At 42.4% G+C, this 24,194-nt stretch overlaps 2 protein-coding genes across 2 annotated transcripts; one reads left to right on the top strand and one right to left on the bottom strand.

Annotated features, from left to right (window-relative positions):
- The first annotated feature begins 84 nt into the window (after positions 1-84).
- On the top strand, positions 85-15,221 carry LOC311125458 (mitochondrial inner membrane m-AAA protease component AFG3L1-like). Its single transcript, XM_084199508.1, has 16 exons — positions 85-350; positions 634-715; positions 947-1,029; positions 1,918-2,067; positions 2,288-2,359; positions 5,343-5,467; positions 5,668-5,938; positions 7,328-7,465; positions 7,692-7,845; positions 8,057-8,164; positions 8,394-8,519; positions 8,616-8,726; positions 9,458-9,573; positions 11,945-12,145; positions 12,716-12,910; positions 13,357-15,221. Exons 1-16 carry the CDS (start codon positions 222-224, stop codon positions 13,579-13,581), a joined length of 2,286 nt encoding a protein of 761 aa, XP_084055634.1. The 5' UTR covers positions 85-221; the 3' UTR covers positions 13,582-15,221.
- An 869-nt stretch (positions 15,222-16,090) lies between these two features.
- Positions 16,091-22,290, bottom strand: LOC311125457 (voltage-dependent calcium channel subunit alpha-2/delta-4-like). Its single transcript, XM_084199507.1, has 5 exons — positions 22,241-22,290; positions 17,977-17,997; positions 17,573-17,690; positions 17,092-17,290; positions 16,091-16,802 (listed from the first exon to the last, which is right to left on the bottom strand). The coding sequence occupies exons 3-5, from the start codon at positions 17,671-17,673 to the stop codon at positions 16,701-16,703; spliced, it is 402 nt and encodes a 133-aa protein (XP_084055633.1). The 5' UTR covers positions 17,674-17,690; positions 17,977-17,997; positions 22,241-22,290; the 3' UTR covers positions 16,091-16,700.
- Between the last annotated feature and the right edge of the window lie 1,904 nt (positions 22,291-24,194).

The raw sequence follows: 24,194 nt of genomic DNA, 5'->3' as shown, positions 1-24,194 counted from the left end.
ATCAATGGAAAAACATTTCCATTCCCACACAGATTATGTCAGGCATAATTTTGGTCTAGTTATTGGGGTCCTCAGTGGTTTACTGTGTTTGACAGTCTTGCTCTTGCAGTACGCAAGGACTGTGGCTGTTATCCAACACTGTTACACTGAAGAACTGTAAGAATATCTAGAACATTTGATAGTATTTTTTCAAAGAGTGGAGGGCAAGTGGCAGCGGGAGAATGGCTCAAATGTTGGGGCTGCTCTCGACGGCTGCTTTGCCTCTACGGATCGCAGTGAGAGCATGTGTACGCAGTTCAGTGTCAAGGAACTTCTCTGTGCGGCCCAGCTATCGTGGCTCCTCGGTCAGGGTAAGGTTGTTTTGTTATGTGTTCATTCAGCCAACTGAAATTAGGCATAAACTAATAAGCCATTCTAGCTAGTTCTATACAACATACAACCAGTGGCTAGAACTGTATTGGGCTGTCAGAACTGTGTGCCTATAGTTAGTTAGCTAGCTAGCCTAGCTACTACTAGGCAGTAACGTTAGGTCAACATACTAACTAGCCAAGTTAGCTATTAGCTAGCTAGATACACAACCAGTTATAAATCAAACTCTTTCCCATAATCCTGATGTCATGCTTTCCTCCTCAGAGGCTTGCACAAAATAAGTTATTGTCATCTGATGGAATCTTTTCATCTCATGGACTACTATACTCCACTAAGCCGCCAAAAGGTAAGACCCAAGAGACGTGTCTAAGAAGTGTCTGTTACATAAAATCATGAATTGCAGTGCTATAGAGCCTAACGTTAGTGGAATGCAGTATAATGATCATCTACTGGTCTAAGGGTCAACCTAGGATACCCTGACTAGATCTGCCAACCTAGATGGTGTTCCTTGGCTCTAACCAACATTGTCTGCCTGGAGTGGACCGACCTAATGCTGTCATTCACTTTTGATTGGCAGATGGTAAAGAGAAGGAATCAGGAGGCCGTGGAGGCGGAGGGAAAAGAGGAGGAGGGAAAGATTGGTGGAGCCGCATGCAGAAGGTGTGTGATGTGAATGGTCTGTCAATATTTACATGTCATATCAAGGAGCGGGTGGTATTATTTGTTTGTGTGTGGGTTCAAAGTTTATTTGCCACTTGCACAGGATACAACAGGTGTAACTTTCCCAACAGTGCAGTAATAAAAATAATAATATACAAAATAAAAATATAATAAAAACACGAGATAGGAGATAAGATGAAGAAACACGAGAATGCAAGTACACTGAGTTTACAAAACATTACAGCATCTTTCTAATTTTGAGTTGAACCCCCTTTTGCCCTCAGAACAGCCTCAATTCAACGGGGCATGGACTCTACAAGGTGTCAAGTGTTCCACAGGGAAGCTGGCCCATGTTGACTCCAGTGCTTCCCACAGTTGTGTCAAGTTGGCTGGATGTCCTTTGGGTGGTGAACCATTCTTGATACACACGGGAAACTGTTGAGCGTGAACCCGGCAGCATTGCAGTTCTTGACAATCATACCGGTGCGCCTGGCACCTACTACCATACCTCGTTCAAAGGCACTTAAATCTTTTGTCTTGCCCATTCACCCTCTGAATGGCACACATACCAATACATGTCTCTGTTGTCTCAATGCCTAAAAATCATTATTTAACCTGTCTTATCCCCTTAATCTACACTGATTTGAAGTGGATTTAACAAGTGACATCAACAAGGGATCATAGCCTTCACCTGATTCACCTGGTCAGTCTGTCATGGAAAGACTGTTCCTAATGTTTTGTACACTCAGTGTATATACAGGTCAGTACCATACTCAATGTGCAGGGGTACTGGAGTGATTGAGGTAGGTATATATATGTGTGTGTGTGACATTCAATGGCACTGGATGCAGATACCTCAACATGTTGACCTTTCCTCTGCCTTTCTAGGGTGACATCCCATGGGATGAGAAAGACTTCCGTGCCCTGGCAGTGGTACTAGCTGGGATATCCTCTGCCACGCTCTACTATCAATTCAGAGACACAGGCAAGGAGATCACCTGGAAGGACTTTGTACATCGCTACCTTGGCAGAGGAATGGTGAGAACAAAATTCAGCAATTTAGCGAAGAATAGAGATACTGTTTATGGAAATACATGCTGATTATTAATACAATCATAATGCCAAGGTGATGTAACTGCTCAGACACAGAACATTTTTTGTTTTGTTTCTATTCTTTTGTCATAGTTCTTTATTTTATTTGTATGTCGCTGTCTGTACGATGCAAGAATAGGCCTATCATTGTTTGTTCTCTTCACAGGTCGACCGTTTAGAGGTTGTCAACAAACAGTATGTCCGAGTCATTCTAGTACCTGGAGCAGAGGCTGATGCGGTAGGTAAAAAACTACCATTCTCTGGAATCAGAACAGTGACTCACTTAGCATGATGAATCACTTGATGAGTTAATATTCATGCCGGGGTGGATAAGGGCTTTCAGTAGGCTTGATTAAATGAGAATGTTAGTGTTTTGTGAATACAACACTAGAACCGCCATAGCCAACGGCCACAGACGTTGTATTTTTTGGTCCTTCCCTGACTTTTCCTAAATGTTTGTATTTTACACTGTTCATTTGTCCGAATTTTGAAATGACAAACAAAAAAGTATTTAGAGCCTTTTTACCTGTTTTTTTTTTCACACGTATTCCCAACTTAACCTGCCAAGACAATGTGATGTAGGACGTTGGTACCCAGCCAGGCGCTAATGCGTGTCTCTCTCCTCACTGAATGAATGACAAATGGATGAATGGGCGATAATTGTGCACCTTACTTCACAATTGAATTTAAATTAGGCCTAACTGAATGATAAGCAGGGTGAAGAGGTTGATTTTAATTTAGAAAGACAATAGTGTAATGATAAGTTTGTTATTACTTTTTATCAGCAGCAAATCATTTGACCGTGCGCCTTGCAGGTTGATACCATTCTCTGTAACTGGACTTTAATAATTACTATAACTCTATTACTAATCCAATCTACAAATAAAGTTGATCAAATGGATTACACTGTAATGTTTTTATTGTAAGGGAAACTAAAATAGGCTATAGGCCTATGTTTTTTCTTCGTAGAAATATACAAATCATATCCTTGACTCTATCTAAACAAATAACTATTGTTATATTTCCACAAATATTTCTTCATGCAATTTTCATGTAATTAATCCTTTATCAAGCGTTGGTGCTTATGTTTGCGCACCTTGCAGGTTGATATCACTGGCCACTTCTATCTCAAGGCCATCAGACTGTTAAATAGCCATCACTAGCACATTAGAGGCTGCTGCTGCTAATTGAAATCACCGGCCACTTTAAGAAATGGAACACTAGTCACTTTAATAATGTTTACATATCTTGCGTTACTCATCTCATATGTATATACTGTATTCTATAATATTCTACTGTATCTTAGTCCATGCCGCTCTGTCATTGCTTGTCCATATATGTATACAGTTGAAGTCATAAATTTACATACACTTAGGTTGGAGTCATTAAAACTCGTTTTTCAACCACTCCACAAATTTCGTGTTAACAAACTATAGTTTTGGCAAGTCGGTTAAGACATCTACTTTGTTCATGACACAAGTAATTTCTCCAACAATTGTTTACAGACGGATTATTTCACTTATAATTCACTGTATCACAATTCCAGTGGGTCAGAATTTTACATTCACTAAGTTGACTGTGCCTTTAAACAGCTTGGAAAATTCCAGAAAATGATATTATGGCTTTAGAAGCTTCTGATAAGCTAATTTACATCATTTGAGTCAATTGGAGGTGTACCTGTGGATGTATTTCAAGGCCTACCTTCAAACTCAGTGCCTCTTTGCTTGACATCATCGGAAAAATTGTAGACCTCCACAAGTCTGGTTCATCCTTGGGAGCAATTTCCAAATGCCTGAAGGTACTACGTTCATCTGTACAAACGATAGTACGCAAGTATAAACACCATGGGACCACGCAGCCGTCATACCGCTCAGGAATGAGACCTAGAGATTAACATACTTTGGTGTGAAAAGTGCAACTCAATCCCAGAACAACAGCAAAGGACCTTGTGAAGATGCTGGAGGAAACGGGTACAAAAGTATCTATATCCACAGTAGAACAAGTCCTATATCGACATAACCTGAAAGGCCGCTCAGCAAGGAAGAAGCCACTGCTCCAAAACCGCCATAAAAAAGCCAGACTACGGTTTGCAACTGCACATGGGGACAAAGATCGTACTTTTTGGAGAAATGTTCTGGTCTGATGAAACAAAAATAGAACTGTTTGGCCATAATGACCATCGTTATGTTTGGAGGAAAAGGGGGGCTGCTTGCAAGCTGAAGAACACCATCCCAACCGTGAAGCACGGGGGTGGCAGCATCATGCTGTGGGGGTGCTTTGCTGCAGGAGGGACTGGTGCACTCCACAAAATAGATGGCATCATGAGGAAGGAAAATTATGTGGATATATTGAAGCAACATCTCAAGACATCAGTCAGGAAGTTAAAGCTTGGTCGCAAATGGGTCTTCCAAATGGACAATGACCCCAAGCATACTTGCAAAATGGCTTAAGGACAACAAAGTCAAGGTATTGGAGTGGCCATCACAAAGCCCTGACCTCAATCCTATAGAACATTTGTGGGCAGAACTGAAAAAGCGTGTGCGAGCAAGGATGCCCACAAACCTGATTCAATTACAACAGCTCTGTCATGAGGAATGGGCCAAAATTCACCCAACTTATTGTGGGAAGCTTGTGTAAGGCTACCTGAAACGTTTGACCCAAGTTAAACAATTTAAAGGCAATGCTACCAAATACTAATTGAGTGTATGTAAACTTCTGACCCACTGGGAATGTGATTAAATAAATAAAAGCTTAAATAAATAATTCTCTCTACTATTATTCTGACATTTCACATTCTTAAAATAAAGTGGTGATCCTAACTGACCTAAAACAGGGAATGTTTACTAGGATTAAATGTCAGGAATTGTGAAAAACTGAGTTTAAATGTATTTGGCTAATGTAAACTTCCGATTTCAACTGTATATTCTTAAATTACATTCCTTACTTAGATTTGTGTGTATTGGGTATATGTTGTGAAATTGTTAGATATTACTTAGAAATTACTGCACTGTCGGAGCTAGAAGCACAAGCATTTCACTACACCCGCAATAACATCTGCTAAACACGTGTATGTGACAAATCAAATTTGATTTGATATGCATTTGATGCATATGCTAAAAGGGGATGCCCGGCAACATTCTCTAGCGGGTACTGATAGGCTGAAAGGTTCTAGTGGTAAAGGGTATCCATTGACTTGTGTTGTGTTGGTGGTCTTTCCCCAGAGCTATGTGTGGTTTAACATCGGTAGTGTGGACTCCTTCGAGAGGAACTTGGAGGCGGCTCATCACGAGCTGGGCTTGGAGCCCTCTCATAGGGCAGCTGTCATGTACAACTCAGAGAGTGATGGGTGAGTTAATGCAGGGACACACACACGTTCATGCCTTAATAGGGCTAGACTATTTCTCACTCTGAGATTTGTTTTGAAGCACACTCATAAGTCCAATTTCATGTACAAGCTGACATTTTAACTATGACTGTCACCATCATCATCATAATTTGAACTGTGTCTGTCAGATCATCATTTTACAATTTTCCATCCTCCTACAGGTCATTTATGATGAGCATGATCCCAACCTTGCTGTTGATTGGTTTCCTGCTTTTCACCTTGCGGCGGGGACCAATGGGAGGAGGCGTTGGGGGTGGGAGAGGCGGTCCCTTCAGCATGAGCGAATCAACAGCAAAGATGATGAAGGACAACATCAACACCAAGTTCAAGGACGTGGCCGGCTGTGAGGAGGCCAAGCTGGAGATCCTGGAGTTTGTTAACTTCCTGAAGAACCCCCAGCAGTACCTGGACCTGGGGGCTAAGATCCCAAAGGTAAGGGATGGGACAACTAGGGCTGGGCGGTATACCATATTTTACTACATACCGGTATTGATGCACGGACCGGTTTTGGGATTTTACTTTACCTTCTATAACGGTATTTCAATGTTTGGTTTGTTAAATGTGATACGCAACTCTGGCGCGTATACTGCCAGTTTTAGTCCCCTGTAGCTCAGTTGGTAGAGGATGGCGCTTGCAACGCCAGGGTTGTGGGTTCGTTTCCCACGGGGGGCCAGTATGAAAAATGAATGCACTCACTGGCTGTAAGTCGATCTGGATAAGAGCGTCTGCTAAATGACAACATTTTTAGTTATGCCGCTAACCACACCAAACTCTGCCCCCTGTCACTTAAGGAGAGAGCAGTTGCTCGACCACTGAGTCACGAGCACTTTCTTGCCGTTCACGCTGCATGGTCAGATGGATGCAACAATGTTGGTGACACGCTGCGTTCCACACACGTTCTATACATTATATTAGTTTGTGTATCTTACTGTCTGCAAACTACTATCTGCTAGTTTGGGTTTTCTTAGCAAGGTGTTGCTAAAATAAGTTGTGTTAGCCGCTAATGTTAATCGCTAGTTAGCTGGCTACCTAGCTTGCTAAATGTACTAACACAGATAGAACAATGAGCCAGATATTTCATCAGATGTATAAATATGAAGCATCCAGTTGGCGTTTCCACTCACTACCAAATATGGTGATGAGAGGAAGCCCAGTGGACGGCAGTGGGAGAAGATGGAGTGAGATGGACTTTAGCTGACATTCTGCTAATTTTCTCATCTATGAAACATTTGATCTCCATACAGTTTTCTGTTTCCAAAACTAGAATCTGTAACAGAGTGGAATGCTTTTTGTAGACTTTACCTTTTGCCAAAATTTCTAAACATTTCATAGTTTAGGAGGAGTGCGAATTGAGTTATCGCACTTCACAGAGTAGGCGTACCCTAACGGAAATATGCAAATAAATTCTAGAATGCGCCAATAGGATCTTACTAGCTCGTGCTTGGCTCTGCCCACCTCCTTGCATATTCTGCCCACTATGATTCATTTGCTCCAATTGGAAACGACAGGCTCTGGTCTGTCTTGAGTTAGTTATATACATATTTGGTACTAAGTGTCAGAGTAAACGTAGCTAGCTTACTAATACTGCCTGGTACCAGTTCTGGTGTAGGCCTTCAATCGAAAAGCATGTTTGTGCAATGGTATCTTATCAGAGAGGAATAGTCGAGGTATGAATATGTAGCCTCGAGGGAGAAAATGCAGTTTAATTTTAGATGAAGTATGCTGTCATTTCATAACCCATGAGAAATGAACGTCCCATTAGACTTGCATAAATCAATGTCAGGTGTTTTAAATCTCATGTGTTGTGCTGTGTTTTCTCAGGGTGCTGTGCTCTCTGGACCTCCAGGCACAGGCAAGACCCTGCTGGCCAGGGCCACAGCAGGAGAGGCCAACGTCCCCTTCATCACTGTCAACGGCTCTGAGTTCCTGGAGATGTTTGTGGGTGTTGGGCCTGCCAGGGTGAGTTCACACTAGAGCCAGAGGGAACACTTACACATGACTTCATCACATCCATTTCAAATCAAATGATGTGCATTTTAGATCATAGCTGAAAAATAGCTATATCTACTAGCTAGCTAACCACAGGGATACATTTCAATCCATTTTACTTGAAGTACATTGCTTACTGTGAGGATGTGAATGAAGCTGTTTTAGAGACTTAGTATTGAATGTTTTCCCCCTGTAGGTGAGAGACATGTTTGCCATGGCCCGGAAGAACGCCCCCTGTATCCTATTTATAGATGAGATAGATGCTGTGGGCCGCAAGAGGGGCGGGGGGAATTTTGGGGGCCAGAGCGAGCAGGAGAACACGCTCAACCAGCTGCTAGTAGAGATGGATGGTGAGTATGGTTAAGATATGGGTGAAATTAGATGGCAAATGATCACACTCACTATCATATTTATGAAATAATAACTATTATTATGTGACATTGTCACTCTATGATGTCATCTGTTATAAAGCTGTTATTTTCTGCCATTACTCTAAAATGTTTACTCAATGAACTGTAATGCATATACTGTAATGGTAATTCCCTGGTGTTTTTCCTCTAGGGTTCAACACCAGCACTAACGTGGTCATCCTGGCCGGCACCAATAGACCAGACATCTTGGATCCTGCACTCATGAGGCCTGGCAGATTTGACAGGCAGATTTACATAGGTATGGAATCTTTCAATTGAACTTGAGCTCAGGCAACATAGTGTGCTGTGGTAATTTTTGTGAAATGTCAACATACTGCATATTGATATTCATATTGACAAGTACTACCCATTCGGTAAGACTTTGTAAACCTAAATAAGGACTTCATAACACATTTATAACCCATACATAACAATTTTCTAATCAGCGGACTATATGAGCATTTAATGAAATTCAATACATGTTTCAGGCCCACCTGACATCAAAGGCAGGGCGTCCATCTTCAAAGTGCACTTACGGCCCATCAAACTGGACCCTGCTATGGACAAAGATGGACTGGCCAGGAAGATGGCTGCCGCTACACCAGGCTTCACAGGCAAGTTGAGCTGCTCTGTGTGAGAAGATGCCATGTTGATTATCTTGTAAATGTTAGTTATTTTAAACATCCTCTCTGTCTTCCTGTCTTCACCAGGAGCCGACATAGCTAACGTGTGTAACGAGGCTGCCCTCATTGCTGCTAGACACCTCAACCCACATGTGGAAGGAAAACACTTTGAGCAGGCCATCGACAGGGTCATTGGAGGTGGGTTGTAATGTCTTCCAGCTCCTTGTATTATTATGTTATCTCTGCTTTGAGAATCAGTGTTAATTAAATCAACACTAACTATGACAATAAATATTTGTCAACAACCTAATTTCCCTGATGAAAAGTAATGACGATAACGATACGAGATGCCATGGAAAAAAACCGATAACTAACAAATTTGTTTTCATTTTAGTTGACAAAAATGTTTTCGAAATGAGAAATCCACTTGAGACTATTGGACATTCAATTTGACATAAACATTGAGTCAACGTGGAAACAACGTTTATTTAACCAGTCTGTGCCCAATGGGAAGCTCCTTTTCATCAGTTTAGTCCAATCATAAGCATGCATGCCAAGTATTTAAAGCAATCCTCTCAATGGCAGAATTAACGTCTTTCAGTTGTGTGATCTAATTGAGCCGATCTGCCCGGCTCTCCCACACAGCTCCCAGGCGGTCAATCAGTCACTCGTCAGTCTTTTGAACTGATGGGCAGCCAGGACACTTCAATTGTAACTAACTTAAACTAGAAACAAGAATGTTTACCCTCTCTTACTTTCATGTAGGCTATGGAAAAGAAAACAACTAAATCTAAAATAGCTGACAAAATGATCAGTGTTGTGAATGTCCCATCTTTAGGACGAGGTGAGGTGTGGATGGGAATAGCAGCAGTATTATATCTTCACCATTCTGTGTCTCTCTGTCTCTTCGTCTCTGTGTGTGTGTGTAGGTCTGGAGAAGAAGACCCAGGTTCTGCAGCCCAATGAGAAGAAGACTGTAGCGTACCATGAGGCTGGCCACGCCATAGTGGGCTGGTTCCTGCAACATGCCGACCCACTGCTGAAGGTACAGTAACTCCCTCCTTTTAAGGCCCGGTTTTGTTTACCTGGCTGTTTGGTTAGGGGTTGCTAACCAGATAAATATTATTATACCTATAAATCATGTTTTTATGAGCACATTTGCATTTGACTTTCATAGTGCAGTTTAGACACTGTGTGTTGGTGTGAATAGAGCAGGGTGTCCCAGACTCTGTCTTGCCCCCCCTCTTGGTTTTTGCCTTAGCACTACACAGCTGATTCAAATAATCAAAGCTTGATGAGTTGGTTATTTGAATCAGCTGTGTAGTGCTCGGGCAAAAACAATCTCCCAATGCTGTCCAGTCTCAAAACTGTAAGTCGCTTTGGATAAAAGCGTCTGCTAAATGGCATATTATATATTATTATTATAAAATGCATCTTGTACATCCCAGGCGTGAAATAGTGTACAAATCAACCAAGTCCCACTGCAGTACTGTATACATAAACATGGTCATACTGAACAGTTTCTGACATTGGCTTGCAGACGGGTCAATGACAGTGTATGTCACACACCTGGATCACAGGTTGGAATATGGAGATGTTGAATGGATTTGAGTGGGGTTCTAAAATAATAACTTTGATTCTCCTGCATGGGTTTATCACATATTTAGGTTTCAAAATTGACATGGCCCAAAATGAGTATGTTTGTCTTCTCAATTGCATAAATCAGTTATTGTCGCGTGCACATACATTACATGACCAGAAGTATGTGGACACCTGCTCGTCGAACATCTCATTTCAAAATCATGGGCATTAATATGGAGTTGGTCCCCCTTTGCTGCTATAACAGCCTTCACTCTTCTGGGAAGGCTTTCTGCTAGATGTTGGAACATTGCTCCGGGGACATGCTTCCATTCAGCCACAAGAGCATTAGTGAGGTCGGTCACTGATGTTGGGCGATTAGGCCTGGCTCGCAGTCTGCGTTCCAATTCATCCCAAAGGTGTTCGATGGGGTTGAGGTCAGGGATCTCTGCAGGCCAGTCAAGTTCTTCCACACCGATCTCAACAAACCATTTCTGTATGGACCTCGCTTTGTGCACAGGGAGCATTGTCATGCTGAAACAATAAAGGGCCTTCCCCAATCTGTTGCCACAAAGTTGGAAGCACAGAATCGTCTAAAATGTCATTGTATGCTGTAGCATTAAGATTTCCCTTCACTGGAACTAAGGGGCCTAGCCCGAACCATGAAAAACAGCCACAGACCATTATTCCTCCTCCACCAAACTTTACAGTTGGCCCTATGCATTGGGGCAGGTAACGTTCTCCTGGCATCCGCCAAACCCAGATTAGTCTGTCGGACTGCCAGATGGTGAAGCGTGATTCATCACTCCAGAGAACGTGTTTCCACTGCTCCAGAGTCCAATGGCGGCGAGCTTTACACCACTCCAGCCGACGCTTGGCATTGTACATGGTAATCTTATGCTTGTGTGCGGCTGCTCGGCCATGGAAACCCATTTCATGAAACTCCCGACGAACAGCTCTTGTGCTGACGTTGCTTCCAGAGGCAGTTTGGAACTCGATAGTGAGTGTTGTAACCGAGGACAGGTGATTTTTACGCGCTTCAGTGCTCGGTGGACCCGTTCTGTGAGCTTGTGGAGCCTACCACTTCACTGCCAATGTTTGTCTATGGAGATTGCATGGCTGTGTGCTCGATTTTATACACCCGTCAGCAACGCGTGTGGCTGAAATAGCCGCGTCCACTAATTTGAAGGGGTGTCCACATACTTTTGTGTATATAGTTTATTTTGCAGATGTTATCCCAGGTGCAGCGAAATGCTTATTTATTTTAGCTCCAACAGTGCAGTATACCAAGCAATATAAAACAATACACACAAATCCCCAAAATAAAAATTAAGACATTAAGAAATATCTGAACGAATGTTTGAACTCTGACCTCCACATGAAACAACTGGAATCAATAGGAGACCTGTGAGACTTGTTAGAAGTCATTATACTGTATAACTATGAGTCTGAAGAGCAAACTAGATCCCCCTGACGGGTAGCAGTCTGCAGGCATAGCGGTCTCTTTGTGTGGACGTTAAGGCTTACGTCATGTCATGAGGTGCTTTATGGCCCAATTCAATCAAACATCCATTCTGCAGTTGAAAAATCACATTCTGTAGGTTAAGCTCCATGTTTTTCTCTCTGCAATGAGGGTCTCTTGCAGAGTGAGTTTGATGCAAGTGTTGGGCTATGATTTGATGTGATTTATTTGACAATTATAAAAACACAATTCAACCGTACGTGTTGATACAATGAGATTAAAAGATGTGGCATGTGTGATCTAGAAAGAGCAGGATTTATAAAGTTGCTTTTCTTTCACTATTCTAATACCATGTGTCCCTCTTCTCTCCCCCTAGGTGTCCATCATTCCCAGAGGGAAGGGGTTAGGCTACGCCCAGTACCTTCCCAAGGAGCAGTACCTGTACACGCGGGAACAGCTTTTTGACAGGATGTGTATGATGCTGGGTGGACGTGTGGCTGAACAGGTGTTCTTTGGGAAAATCACCACAGGAGCACAGGACGACCTGAAGAAGATCACCCAGTCAGCCTACGCACAGGTAGCCTACTGTATGGTATTCAGAGGAAAGTTAAAGCGCTGCACTTAACACTTTAATTGATGGCTAAGCTAACGTTTCAGCCTCACAGCCTTCGTCAGAGATTTCAGAATGAATCACCAGAACTTTTAAAATGAATCCCCAGTTAAAATCAGAAAACAAAGCAGTGGTTAAATAAAGCTATGGTTACTATTCAACAATGTTGATAGGAATTTGTCTTGGAAAATGTTACTGTCTATTATAAACTGGGTGGTCGAGCCCTGAATGCTGATTGGCTGATAGCTGTGGTATATTAGACTGTATACCACAGGTATGACAAAACATTTATTTGTACTGCTCTAATTATGTTGGTAACCAGTTTATAATAGCAATAAGGCACCTTGGGGGTTTGTGGTAAATGGCCAATATAGCACAGCAAAGGGCTGTGTCCAGGCACTCTGCGTTGCGTCGTACGTAAGAACAGACCTTAGCCGTGGTATATTGGCCATATATCACAACCCCTCGGGTCTTATTGCTTAATTATCTCATAGTACCTGTTGGATTTATGATCCCCACATCTCTTCTTGTCTCCAGATAGTGCAGTTTGGGATGAGTGAGAAGGTAGGCCAGGTGTCTTTTGACCTTCCTCGGCAAGGGGAGATGGTGATGGAGAAGCCTTACAGCGAGGCCACTGCAGAGCTCATAGACCAGGAGGTCAGAGACCTGGTGGACAGCGCCTACCAGAGGACCATGGAGCTGATTGTGGACAAGAGAGAGTGTGTGGACATGGTGAGAATTGCATTGACCTACATGAACATCACGTAGTTCTAAGGTTTTCAGAGTGCTGTCGTCATGTCATGCGCTCTTGTCAAGGGCACATCCGTCTAGATTTTTCTTTTCTTGCTGAGCTTAAAGATGGAATCCGCAGTAGGGGGAAAAAGTTGTTTCTGAGCTGAGGAGCGTCGTGCAGCATGGTACAAAATTGCAGTACATATTGTGCTCTTCTATCGCGCGTGCAATGATGTCTGATGGGAAAAAATTGTGTTTGTTGCAGTAACTTCTTTGTTGTGGTAATATCTCAAATGGACGTGGCTGTATCACCCTTAAGGATTCCAGCTTTAATATCAAACATAAACCTAGTAGTCCCTAGAGCTGCTGTCTGGCTCTTTCTCATGTCCATCCTGATGTGTCATGAATATCACTGGGACCCCACCGTTCATCTCTCCTCTCCCCAGGTGGGGAAGCGTCTCCTGGAGAAGGAGGTCCTGGACAAGGCCGACATGTTGGAGCTGCTGGGGCCACGGCCGTTTGAGGAGAAGTCAACCTATGAGCAGTTTGTGGAGGGGACAGGCAGCTTTGAAGAGGACACCAGCCTCCCAGAGGGCCTGAAGGACTGGAACCAGGAGAGAGGGGACCTAGCTGAGGAGCTGGACACAGCCAAGGAGAAACAGGCCCAATAAGCAGGACACAGTGACAGGCAACCTCCTAACCTAACCCCTGTCTTAGCAACACACACCACACCAGTCATGTAGCCTAGGCAGAGAGGAGGGTTGGGTGACTTAGCATAGTACACTGCCTCCCGGACATATTTATCTGAGTGCAAAACAAACTTTTAAACAGAATGCAAATCTTTCAATGCCTTATTATTGGTCAAATTGGGGGTGAGCCTCATGGTACTCAAAGGCTAAATGTAATGGACAGTGGACACATTGTGATGGAGAGATTTTATATTTTCATGAGTTGCATGTTGTTTTCTCTTTCTCCACATAAATACGTTTGTCAAAACTGAATAATGTACATTTGCCTCATAAGACCAGATTGTGTTTTGATATGTTCAGCTATTTATTTCAATAAAAGGGGCTTCTTCCCAACTATTTATTTCCCTCCCTCAAATGAATGCTACATTTCAAAACGTGTCGTTCATCTCTATATACCAATGACATAAAGGTACTGGTTATGAACAATGTTCATATCCTAATTTATCAATATGCTACTGGCAGAAAGACAGAAATATACTCCCCTAGATGTGTTGAAATGTGCACTGCCTCTTCCATCTCTCAGGCTTGCACTGGTAATTTGTGATTATGTCTTCACACTACAACTGTATAGTGTGTGTGTTAAGCCCAGTTTATACCTGATGGAATCCTTTGGTTCCTTTGTCCTGATCTTGTCTACATTCTGATTGGCCCACATTTCCAGAAATGTGTCTACACATGGTATTAAAATGGCTGTTATGCGTCCACTGTTTCTGCATTGTGACCACATTTCCTGTTCCTTCTATTATGCAAATTATTAAGCAGCTGTCCTTTCTAAATAATATTTATTTAATGTAAGAAATATTGATGTAATCAGTCAATGACGCCAATTGTCAATGATTTTAGAAGGCAGAATAATTATTTAAATGGTTTCTCTGTACAGATCTGTCTACACAATGCATGTCTGACTACCTCCGGAGGTGGGCAGGATGATCTGATCACAATGTGTCTTTTGATTGTCTACACGTGTCTAAAATGTGGGCACTATCAGAATGTGGGTAAGAGCAGAAGGACGTAAGTTAGAATCATGTATAAACGGAGCTTTAGATGTTCTGCTGCTCCAGTAGTCTGCTGTTGTTGATGTACAGTAGCGGTAGTAGCACACTCTACAGAATTGTAAACAAATGATTTTATCAGGTGATCTGTGTGAATCAGGAAGTTGCTACCTCACTTCAAAGCAATATATATTCAACTCAATTTCTCTCATAGGTTTCTGAAAATTGTCCCCCTCGTTATTTCAGGATTTCCAGTATACTGTAGATCTGTCATTACCACTGATCACCACTGAAGATGTCTAACAGTTTATAGTTACTGATGTAATAATCTATAATATTTTTTGCTTAATGTGTACGGTTATGTGTAGTTGGTGTTTTGGATTGTGCACTGAAGGTACATTTGCCTGTTACCATATAGTCAACCTCTTGTTCTCCAATTACTGGGGGATGGACAGAAAGGGGTGTTCCGTTTGTATTAAAAAGAAAAAGATGCTGTGTACGAAAGCAATGGCTATACTACAATGTATAAAACATGTTTTTGTTTGATAAATAAATGCAGTGGTGAATTTTCTCAGTATCTGTGTTTCAAGTACAAACTGCCACCAACCATTTGCACACGTCACAGTACTGGTCCTTCTGTATCTGTTTCTTATTGGTCTAGCTCTTATAGGAGACAACAATGAAAAAGATACAAGACACCATTTTTTTAAATATTAAATGTATTGTAATATTCCTCAATATCTCAAAGCACCTATTTTTACATCTCATTTACATGTAGTCCTAGCCACTATATGCAGATCGTTTGAAGATTCACATATTGAAATTCATCATACGTTTATCAACAGTGTGCTTATAATGATTTTACGGGGAAGAATTGGGCAGAAGTGAGCCAACAACCAGAGGGTGACTGGCATCAGAATCTCAGGTGCCACTTACTGCTGTTGTGCCCTTGAGCAAGGCACTTATCCCCTAATGCTGCTCTGTGGATGACGCTGTGCTGCTCTCAGCTTCTCCTGTAAGTATGGGCTCAATTTAATCCGTCATTTAAATGCAACGGTCCCGCTTTTGTGGAGACTGCATTCACAGTAAACACTGCATATGTCGGCGCAATCGGAAATTACCTTTAAATTTCAAGCGCGCTACAGCGCTGGACTACGGCGATACGGATTGAATTGATCCCTGTGTCTGGTGGAGTTGGAAATAACAATAACAAAATATCATTTTCTGATTCACATTTGACAATAGGTGATTGTTGTTTAACAGTCTCCTCCCCCTGCCAATTATTTTGTAAAGCTTCATGCATACCAGCAATCATAAACTATACTAGACCTCACCTCTAAGTTCTGAGGGAATGGTCACCAGCATGTTCCATTCAAAACACCAGTGTCATGACATACATTATTGCTTACAAATGTTCATGAAGTAAAACCACAAAGAGATGAATATTCCTTCCTCTTTTGTAGCACAAAGTTTGGTACAGTAGTTCATTCCAACATACACAAAAAAAAAAACAGTATCAATACAGTACATCGTAATGTTACTGTGTATAACATGAGATAAATATGAGAAAATGAGAGAACATTTTCCTATTTTCCTGTTGATGGGCATATTATGGCAACAGTTCTCCATCTGACTGAGGTTGTCAGGGTGGTTGTCCTTCAGTCTGCACTAAGATGGATTGTCCAGTAGAGGGCAGAAATGTTTCTACCAAATCAGTGTCTCCATGAAAATAACAGTCTCTCCCTTCGATTCACATGTCCAAAAACTCATATCCCATGGCTCGTACAAAATAAATTGAGTCATTGGTTAGGACTGGTTAGTTTCTTTCTCTATCAGTGTGGAAAAAGGAGTCTTACTAGACAATAGCCCTTGTATTGTTGCTCCAGAGTTGACTTGAACTACTGTGTTGGTAGGTTCTTTACGTAGTTATAGGTCTTTTAGAAAATATACAAAAACAGAATGTGAAGATTGTTTAGTCTGCATTCTCATGTCCATCGAGAACCTTGTTAAATCCATCTGCGTAGGGCCAATGAGAGAGGTGGAGCCTGGTTAAGTCCATCTGCGCAGGGCCAATGAGGTGGCCAGAGAAGCCAAGAAGAGGGCCTTGGATAGGCTGATCTCTGAAGCTCCTCCACAGTCCTTGGCATTTTCCTACAATCATCAAGAAAACCATTTCAATATTAACACAAATCCTCATAAACAAGTAGAAAAACGTCATGGAAACTGCTGTTTTTCCACTGCTACTGCTTTATACTGATTGACACAATATTCTACTTCGACTATTCATCTGTGGGACTTGCATTACATTTAAATTGAACAAACACTTCTCTCTTTCAATTTCAACATGCCTGCTATGCAAACATTGTAGCCAGCAACTGTAATTAAGTTAATATTAGGTCATTATACAACCAGTTAAAAAGAGAGGAGGAGGATGGTTGACCTTAGGATGGTAGGCATGGCAGGACTTTGGGCGCCGCCTGACTTTCTGAGATTTCATCCTGTTACACTTGACTGATGCGTTGTATTTGACCTCCTTGGGCTCCAGGGTGATGGAGGAGTACTGGCGGGAGCAGTCACAGTCCGCCTGGACCACCATCAACACCAGGTTACTGTCAGGGACCGCCTGCACCACAAACATCCTGCAACACAAAATATTAAGTTAATATTACATAGAATGATATAGTAATTTAAGGTAACACTTTATTTTATTTTTAGGATCTCTGTGTAACATCACCACAAACATTCTGGAACACAACACATTCGTTTAACATTCCATTATGGAACACAACACATTCAGCTATCATTACATTGTGGATACATTGAAAAAAATGGTGTAGTCAAAATGCAGTTCAGATCATTGCAGGTAGGTATCATGGCCACAAGATAGCGCCAACACTGTGGAGTTGACTGAGGTTTCTTACTTCTGACAGCGTCCACATTTGAGGAGGCTGTTGGTCTCTTTGATAGAGTTGTCTAACATGAAGCCAAGGTACTCTGTGTCACACGGCTGCAATGCGTCCATCCTCTTGGCTTTATGGGCTAATGAGGATGAAGTCAGCATTAACGACATTGTTTGTTTCAACGACATGCACAGCCTACTCACGCAGGCGCGCGCGTAAACACACACACACACACACACACACACACACACACACACACACACACACACACACACACACACACACACACACACACACACACACACACACACACACACACACACACACACACACACACACACACACACACACACACACACACACACAGTACTTCTACCCACATCTACAGGCAGGCACCCATCCCAGAGCTGTGGAGTGCTACTCACATGTATGGTAGCCAGCCTTGGCTGTGTGTTAGGAATCCCGGTGGAGAGGATAGGAGATGGAGGGTGCACCATTCACCATGGAGATGAACATGGCAATGGGATCGGCATACAGTCAAATGATAGCCATGGGGGACAAAATGGTTGGGAGAATGCAATTGGATGAGAGAAAATGGTTGGGAGAAAGCAATTGGATGAGAGAAAATGGTTGGGAGAAAGCAATTGGATGAGAAAAAATGGATGGGAGAAAGCAATTGGATGAAGAGACAATGAAATGTGAACCACGAGACATGGTATGAAAACTGCAGGATGATTCATCAAAGGTATATGAACGCACAAACATGTATTCAGCTTGTTAAACAGTCACCACTAGCCTTAGTCACTGTTACTAGCCGGCTACCACCCGGTACTCTACCCTGCACCTTAGAGACTGCTGCCCTATGTACATAGTTATTGAACACTGGTCACTTTAATCATGTTTACATACTGTTTTACCCACTTCATATGTATATACTGTATTCTAGTCAAGGCTCATCCTATATAAACTACTGCTGTACACGCCTTTTCTATTCACATGCTGTCCATACTGTCTATTCACACCATTATATGTATACAGTGATCCCTCGCCACTTCGCGGTTCACTTATCGCGGATTCGCTATTTCGCGGATTTTCATAATGCATTTTTTTTTTTTTTTTGGTGCATTGTGCTCTGCATTCTGATTCGCTAAAAACTCACTCCCGCTTCTTGTATCAAAACATGCTACGAATTGTGCTATCATTTTGTCGTCTCGTGCAGTTATGTGTACGTACATAAAACAGCTTGGCAAATTTACATTAAGTTGGCCAAATTATCTTGTAATTTCGAACATCTTCTAAACCCATAATGTCGACGAAACGGCCTACACGTGAGTCACTGTATTTGTATACATGTAATAGTTGCTAATTGTAAAAAAAAAAAAGTTTTCTATTTCGCGGATTTCACTTATCGCGGGTCATTTTCGGAACGTAACCCCCGCGATAAACGAGGGATTACTGTATACAGTTGAAGTCGGAAGTTTACATACACTTAGGTTGGAGTCATTAAAACTCGTTTTTCAACCACTCCACAAATGCATTGTTAACAAACTATAGTTTTGGCAAGTCGGTTAGGACATCTACTTTGTGCATGACACAATATATTTTTCCAACAATTGTTTACAGACAGATTATTTAACTTATAATTCACTGTATCACAATTCCAGTGGGTCAGAGGCAGAGCATATGAGCGGAGTGGAGCGGGAGCGAGCGTGGAGCGTGAGCGGACGGATTTTGAACAGAGCGCAGAGCGGCATTTTTAAAAGGACGGAGCGTCGCCCTATGTCCCGCTCCAATTTCGCTCGCTCACACCACGAGTCTGAAGCATGCTCAAGCCTGACCCAGAATCCATCTGTTTAATTTAATTTGTGTCGTCCATTAATTTGTATTTTATAGAGCGAGAGGAGCAGCAGCAGCAACAAGAGAAAAGGGTTGAGGAATTCAAAAGTTTATTCACTGCACACAAAGGCCCAACCATAACAAGGGAGAGAAAAAGAGAGCTGGATGTAGCATTTTTTAAAATGATTTTCATGGACTATGAACCGCTGAGTAAAGGAGAACGCGAAGGGATGCAACACTTCGCCAGCGCAGCTCAACCGGGCTACACTCCCCCAAGAAACTATGATAAATCAGTACTTTACTTTGTCAAATTTACATCTGAGATGCCCCATTCACATGCTTCAGCTGGCGATCAAAAACGCCGTTAACAAGCACGACAACATTAATAGGCTGTTAGTGAAAGTCGGGCACCTGGTGAAAAGTGTACGCAAGAGCACAGAGGAAACCGACCAATTAGGTGTCAGCCCCACAAATGCCTGCGCCATTCGATGGAGCAGCCAGCTGCGGATGATTCAGTCGTTCATCCGGTTGTTCCAAAAAGACCCGTTATGGTAAAACAAACTCAAGTCTAATGTTGCTAACATCACCCTGAATCAAGTACGGCAGCTGACGCACCTTGTCAGTGTGCTGACACCACTAGCAGACCTCACAGACAAAATGCAGAAGGAGCTGGGGAACCTGGGGATGATCCTCCCTGCTGTCACAGAAATCAAATCCCTGCTCACCGATTACACTCACGCTGCACTTCCAATGGGCATCGCTGCTTTTGCAGAAACATTGGCAAACAACGTGTCAATTCGCTATGGAATATACTATACTGATTAACATCTAATTTTAGCGTCAGTGTTAGATCCCCGTTTCAAGACAGAATGGATAATCCGAGATGAGTCTGTATGCAACAAATTCGGGGAGATAAAGTAAGGCTGTGGTTTAAGCTAAAAGTGAAATACATGCAGATTTTGTTCCTTTTTTGGAGTGAGCGGGGGGCGATTTGAGTGGAGCGCGATGCAAACTGCGTTGAGCGCTGAGCGATAATGAGCGGACTGGCCTGATGTGGCTTTGAGCGGGGGGAGCGGAGGGGTGAACAGCTCCGTGAGCGAGGAGCTGAGATTCTCACCGCTCCACTCCGCTCATATGCTCTGGTCAGAGGTTTACATACACTGAGTTGACTGGGCCTTTAAACAGCTTGGAAAATTCCAGAAAATGATGTCATGGCTTTAGAAGCTTCTGATAGGCTAATTGACATCATTTGAGTCAATTGGAGGTGTACCTGTGGATCTATTTCAAGGCCTACGTTCAAACTCAATGCCTCTTTGCTTGACATCATGGGAAAATCAAAAGAAATCAGCCAAGACCTCAGAAAAACAATTGTAGCCCTCCACAAGTCTGGTTCATCCTTGGGAGCAATTTCCAAATGCCTGAAGGTACCACGTTCATCTGTACAAACAATAGTACGCAAGTATAAACACAATGGGACCACGCAGCCGTCATACTGCTCAGGAAGGAGACGCGTTCTGTCTCCTAGAGATGAACGTACTTTGGTGCGAAAAGTGCAAATCAATCCCAGAACAACAGCAAAGGACCTTGTGAAGATGCTGGAAGAAACAGGTACAAAGTATCTTTATCCACAGTAAAACAAGTCCTATATCGACATAACCTGAAAGGCCGCTCAGCAAGGAAGAAGCCACTGCTCCAAAACCGCCATAAAATAGCCAGACTACGGTTTGCAACTGCACATGGGGACAAAGATCTTACTTTTTGGAGAAATGTCCCCTGGTCTGATGAAACAAAAATAGAACTGTTTGGCCATAATGACCATCGTTATGTTTGGAGGAAAAAGGGGGTTGCTTGCAAGCCGAAGAACACCATCCCAACCGTGAAGCACAGGGGTGGCAGCATCATGCTGTGGGTGTGCTTTGCTGTGGAGGGACTGGTGCACTTCACAAAAGAGATGGCATCATGAGGAAGGAGAATTATGTGGATATATTGAAGCAACATCTCAAGACATCAGTCAGGAAGTTAAAGCTTGGTTGCAAATGGGTCTTCCAAATGGACAATGACCCCAAGCATACTTCCAAAGTTGTGGCAAAATGGCTTAAGGACAACAAAATCAAGGTATTGGAGTGGCCATCACAAAGCCTTGACCTCAATCCTATAAAAAAATTGTGGGTAGAACTGAAAAAGCGTGTGCGAGCAAGGAGGCCTACAAACCAGCTCTGTCAGGAGGAATGGGCCAAAATTCACCCAACTTATTGTGGGAAGCTTGTGGAAGGCTACCCGAAACGTTTGACCCACGTTAAACAATTTAAAGGCAATGCTACCAAATACTAATTGAGTGTATGTAAACTTCTGACCCACTGGGAATGTGATGAAAGAAATAAAAGCTCAAATAAATCATTCTCTCTACTATTATTCTGACATTTCACATTCTTAAAATAAAGTGGTGATCCTAACTGACCTAAGACAGGGAATTTTTACTAGGATTAAATGTGAAAAACTGAGTTTAAATATATTTGGCTAAGGTTTATGTAAACTTCCGACTTCAACTGTATATTTATATTCCGGTCACTGACATTGCTCCTTCTGACATTTCTTATTTTCATATTTTTCTGGATTATGTGTGTATTGTTTTATTTTATTTTGTATTACTAGGTGTTACTGCACTGTTGGAGCTAGAAACACAAGCATTTTGCTGCACCTGCGATAACATCTGCAAATCTGTGTACGCGACCAATCAATTTTGATTTGATCTGATTTGAAGTGATGGGGTTGGTGTAGGACTCTCCCTCCACAAGTATGTATCCAAACCTCTTTGCAATGGTCTTTGTCACACAAAGTATTGAGAGCATTTACCGTCTACAACGTAATCCGAGTGCCACAGCCCACAGAAGTTGAACTCCAGTAAGAACCTGTACATAAGTAGAGTTGTTGGAAAGAAAATGAAGTGTCAAAAACAATTCAGTTCAGTTCAAAACAACTTTACACTAGACTGATGACAAACAGCATATAAAGACAATTTCTCCCAAACTCAGCCTGAAAAGTGCATCTCACACTTACATCAACATGTGAGAGAAGAACCATTTAATCACTGCAGCAAGGCCGTAGAAAGGCTACAGGAAGTAAAGAGAGAGAGAGAGAGAGCGAGAGAGGGGGGAGAGAGAGGGAGAGAGGGAGAGAGGGAGAGAGGGCGAGAGCGAGAGAGAGGAGAGAGAGAGAAGAGAAAGAAAGAAGAAAGAAAGAAAGAAAGAAAGAAAGAAAGAAAGAAAGAAAGAAAGAAAGAAGAAAGAAGAAAGAAAGAAAGAAAGAGAGAGAGAGAGAGAGAGAGTTGGAGAGAGAGAGAGCGAGAGCGAGAGCAAGAGAGAAGAAAGAAAGAAAGAAAGAGAGAGAGAGAGAGAGAGAGTTAGAGAGAGATAGAGAGGGAGAGGAGAGAGAGAGAGAGGGAGGGAGAGAGGGAGAGAGAGAAAGCGAGAGGGAGAGAGAGTGAGAGAGCGAGAGAGAGAAAGAAAAAAGAAAGAAAGAAATTAAGAAAGAAAGAGAGAGAGAGAGAGAGAGAGAGAGAGAGAGAGAGAGAGAGAGAGAGAGAGAGAAAGAAAGAAAGAAAGAAAGAAAGAAAGAAAGAAAGAAAGAAGAAAGAAAGAAAGAAAGAAAGAAAGAAAGAAAGAAAGAAAGAAAGAAAGAAAGAAAGATAAGAAAGAAAGAAAGAAAGAAAGAAAGAAAGAAAGAGAGAGAGAGTTGGAGAGAGAGAGAGCGAGAGCGAGAGCGAGAGCAAGAGAGAAAGAAAGAAAGAAAGAGAGAGAGAGAGAGAGAGAGAGAGAGAGAGAGCGAGAGGAAAGATGAGAGAGAGAGTTAGAGAGAGAGAGAGAGGGAGAGGGAGGGAGAGAGGGAGAGAGAGGGAGAGGGAGAGAGAGAGAGAGAGAGAGAGCGACGAGCGAAGCGAGAGAGAGAGAGAGAGAGAGAGAGAGAGAGAGAGAGAAGCGAGAGAGAGAGAGAGAGAGAGCGAGAGAGAGAGAGAGAGAGAGAGAGAGATAGAGAGAGAGAGAGTTGGAGAGAGAGAGAGTTGGAGAGAGCGAGAGCGAGAGAGAGAGAGAGAGAGAGAGAGAGAGAGAGAGAGGCGAGAGAGAGAGAGAGAGAGAGAGAGAGAGAGCGAGCGAGAGAGAGAGAGAGGAGAGGGAGAGAGTTGAAAGAGAATAAAACACAGGTAACCCAAGTGAAAGAGAACAAGAAGAGAGCATCTGTTAAGTTACCATATTATACAACCAGCAGGCAACACTTTATAGTAACTTGAATCATAAGCCATTAATAGGTAATTTATGTCAGTGAGCAAGTTCCACACTCTACATATGCTCCTAACAATGTAATGGGTAAACATAACCAACGTTTCAGCAAATAGTGCCGTCTTCAGGGTTAAGCAATTGATAAACATGCTTATATGGCATGACTTACACTGAGCAGAGGGCGAGCACTACTAGAATGACTGTGTCCTGATCTGCACATTCCCTGGTAGTCATACAGCGACACCCTGGTGGACACAAAACGATTAGCCTTTTACTGCAGTGGGCTAAATCAGGGTCACACAGAGGGTTTCTTAGTAGTTTTAAACAAATCTACTTTGAAACAAAAGTGTACACCTCACACACATGGTTATGGACTGAAGAAAACAAGACACCTGTACCATGTCAGATATACATTTGAAATGTGTTCAATGTTGAGCATACCAATACTACAATTTATATACATCACAGAAGACTGAAATATAACAAAACCGTTTGACATAGAATCACTGGATTTTCGGCCAAAAAAAAAGAAA

The sequence above is a fragment of the Coregonus lavaretus genome (assembly GCF_964263955.1).
Source record: "Coregonus lavaretus genome assembly, contig: HAP1_SCAFFOLD_3226, whole genome shotgun sequence".
Lineage (NCBI taxonomy): Eukaryota > Metazoa > Chordata > Actinopteri > Salmoniformes > Salmonidae > Coregonus > Coregonus lavaretus.
This window is presented reverse-complemented; position numbering and strand designations above follow the sequence as displayed.

What these genes read in the sequence shown, in the direction of transcription:
- LOC311125458 (XM_084199508.1), top strand. Translation starts at nt 222, where the DNA reads ATGGCTCAAATGTTGGGGCTGCTCTCGACGGCTGCTTTGCCTCTACGG. An exon ending in ATCGTGGCTCCTCGGTCAGG is followed by an intron (nt 351 to 633) that starts GTAAGGTTGTTT and finishes TTTCCTCCTCAG; the next exon opens with AGGCTTGCACAAAATAAGTT. An exon ending in GCTGCTAGTAGAGATGGATG is followed by an intron (nt 7,846 to 8,056) that starts GTGAGTATGGTT and finishes TTTTTCCTCTAG; the next exon opens with GGTTCAACACCAGCACTAAC.
- LOC311125457 (XM_084199507.1), bottom strand. Translation starts at nt 17,673, where the DNA reads ATGGACGCATTGCAGCCGTGTGACACAGAGTACCTTGGCTTCATGTTA. An exon ending in AAATGTGGACGCTGTCAGAA is followed by an intron (nt 17,291 to 17,572) that starts GTAAGAAACCTC and finishes TTTGTGTTGCAG; the next exon opens with GATGTTTGTGGTGCAGGCGG. An exon ending in GCCATGCCTACCATCCTAAG is followed by an intron (nt 16,803 to 17,091) that starts GTCAACCATCCT and finishes TGATGATTGTAG; the next exon opens with GAAAATGCCAAGGACTGTGG.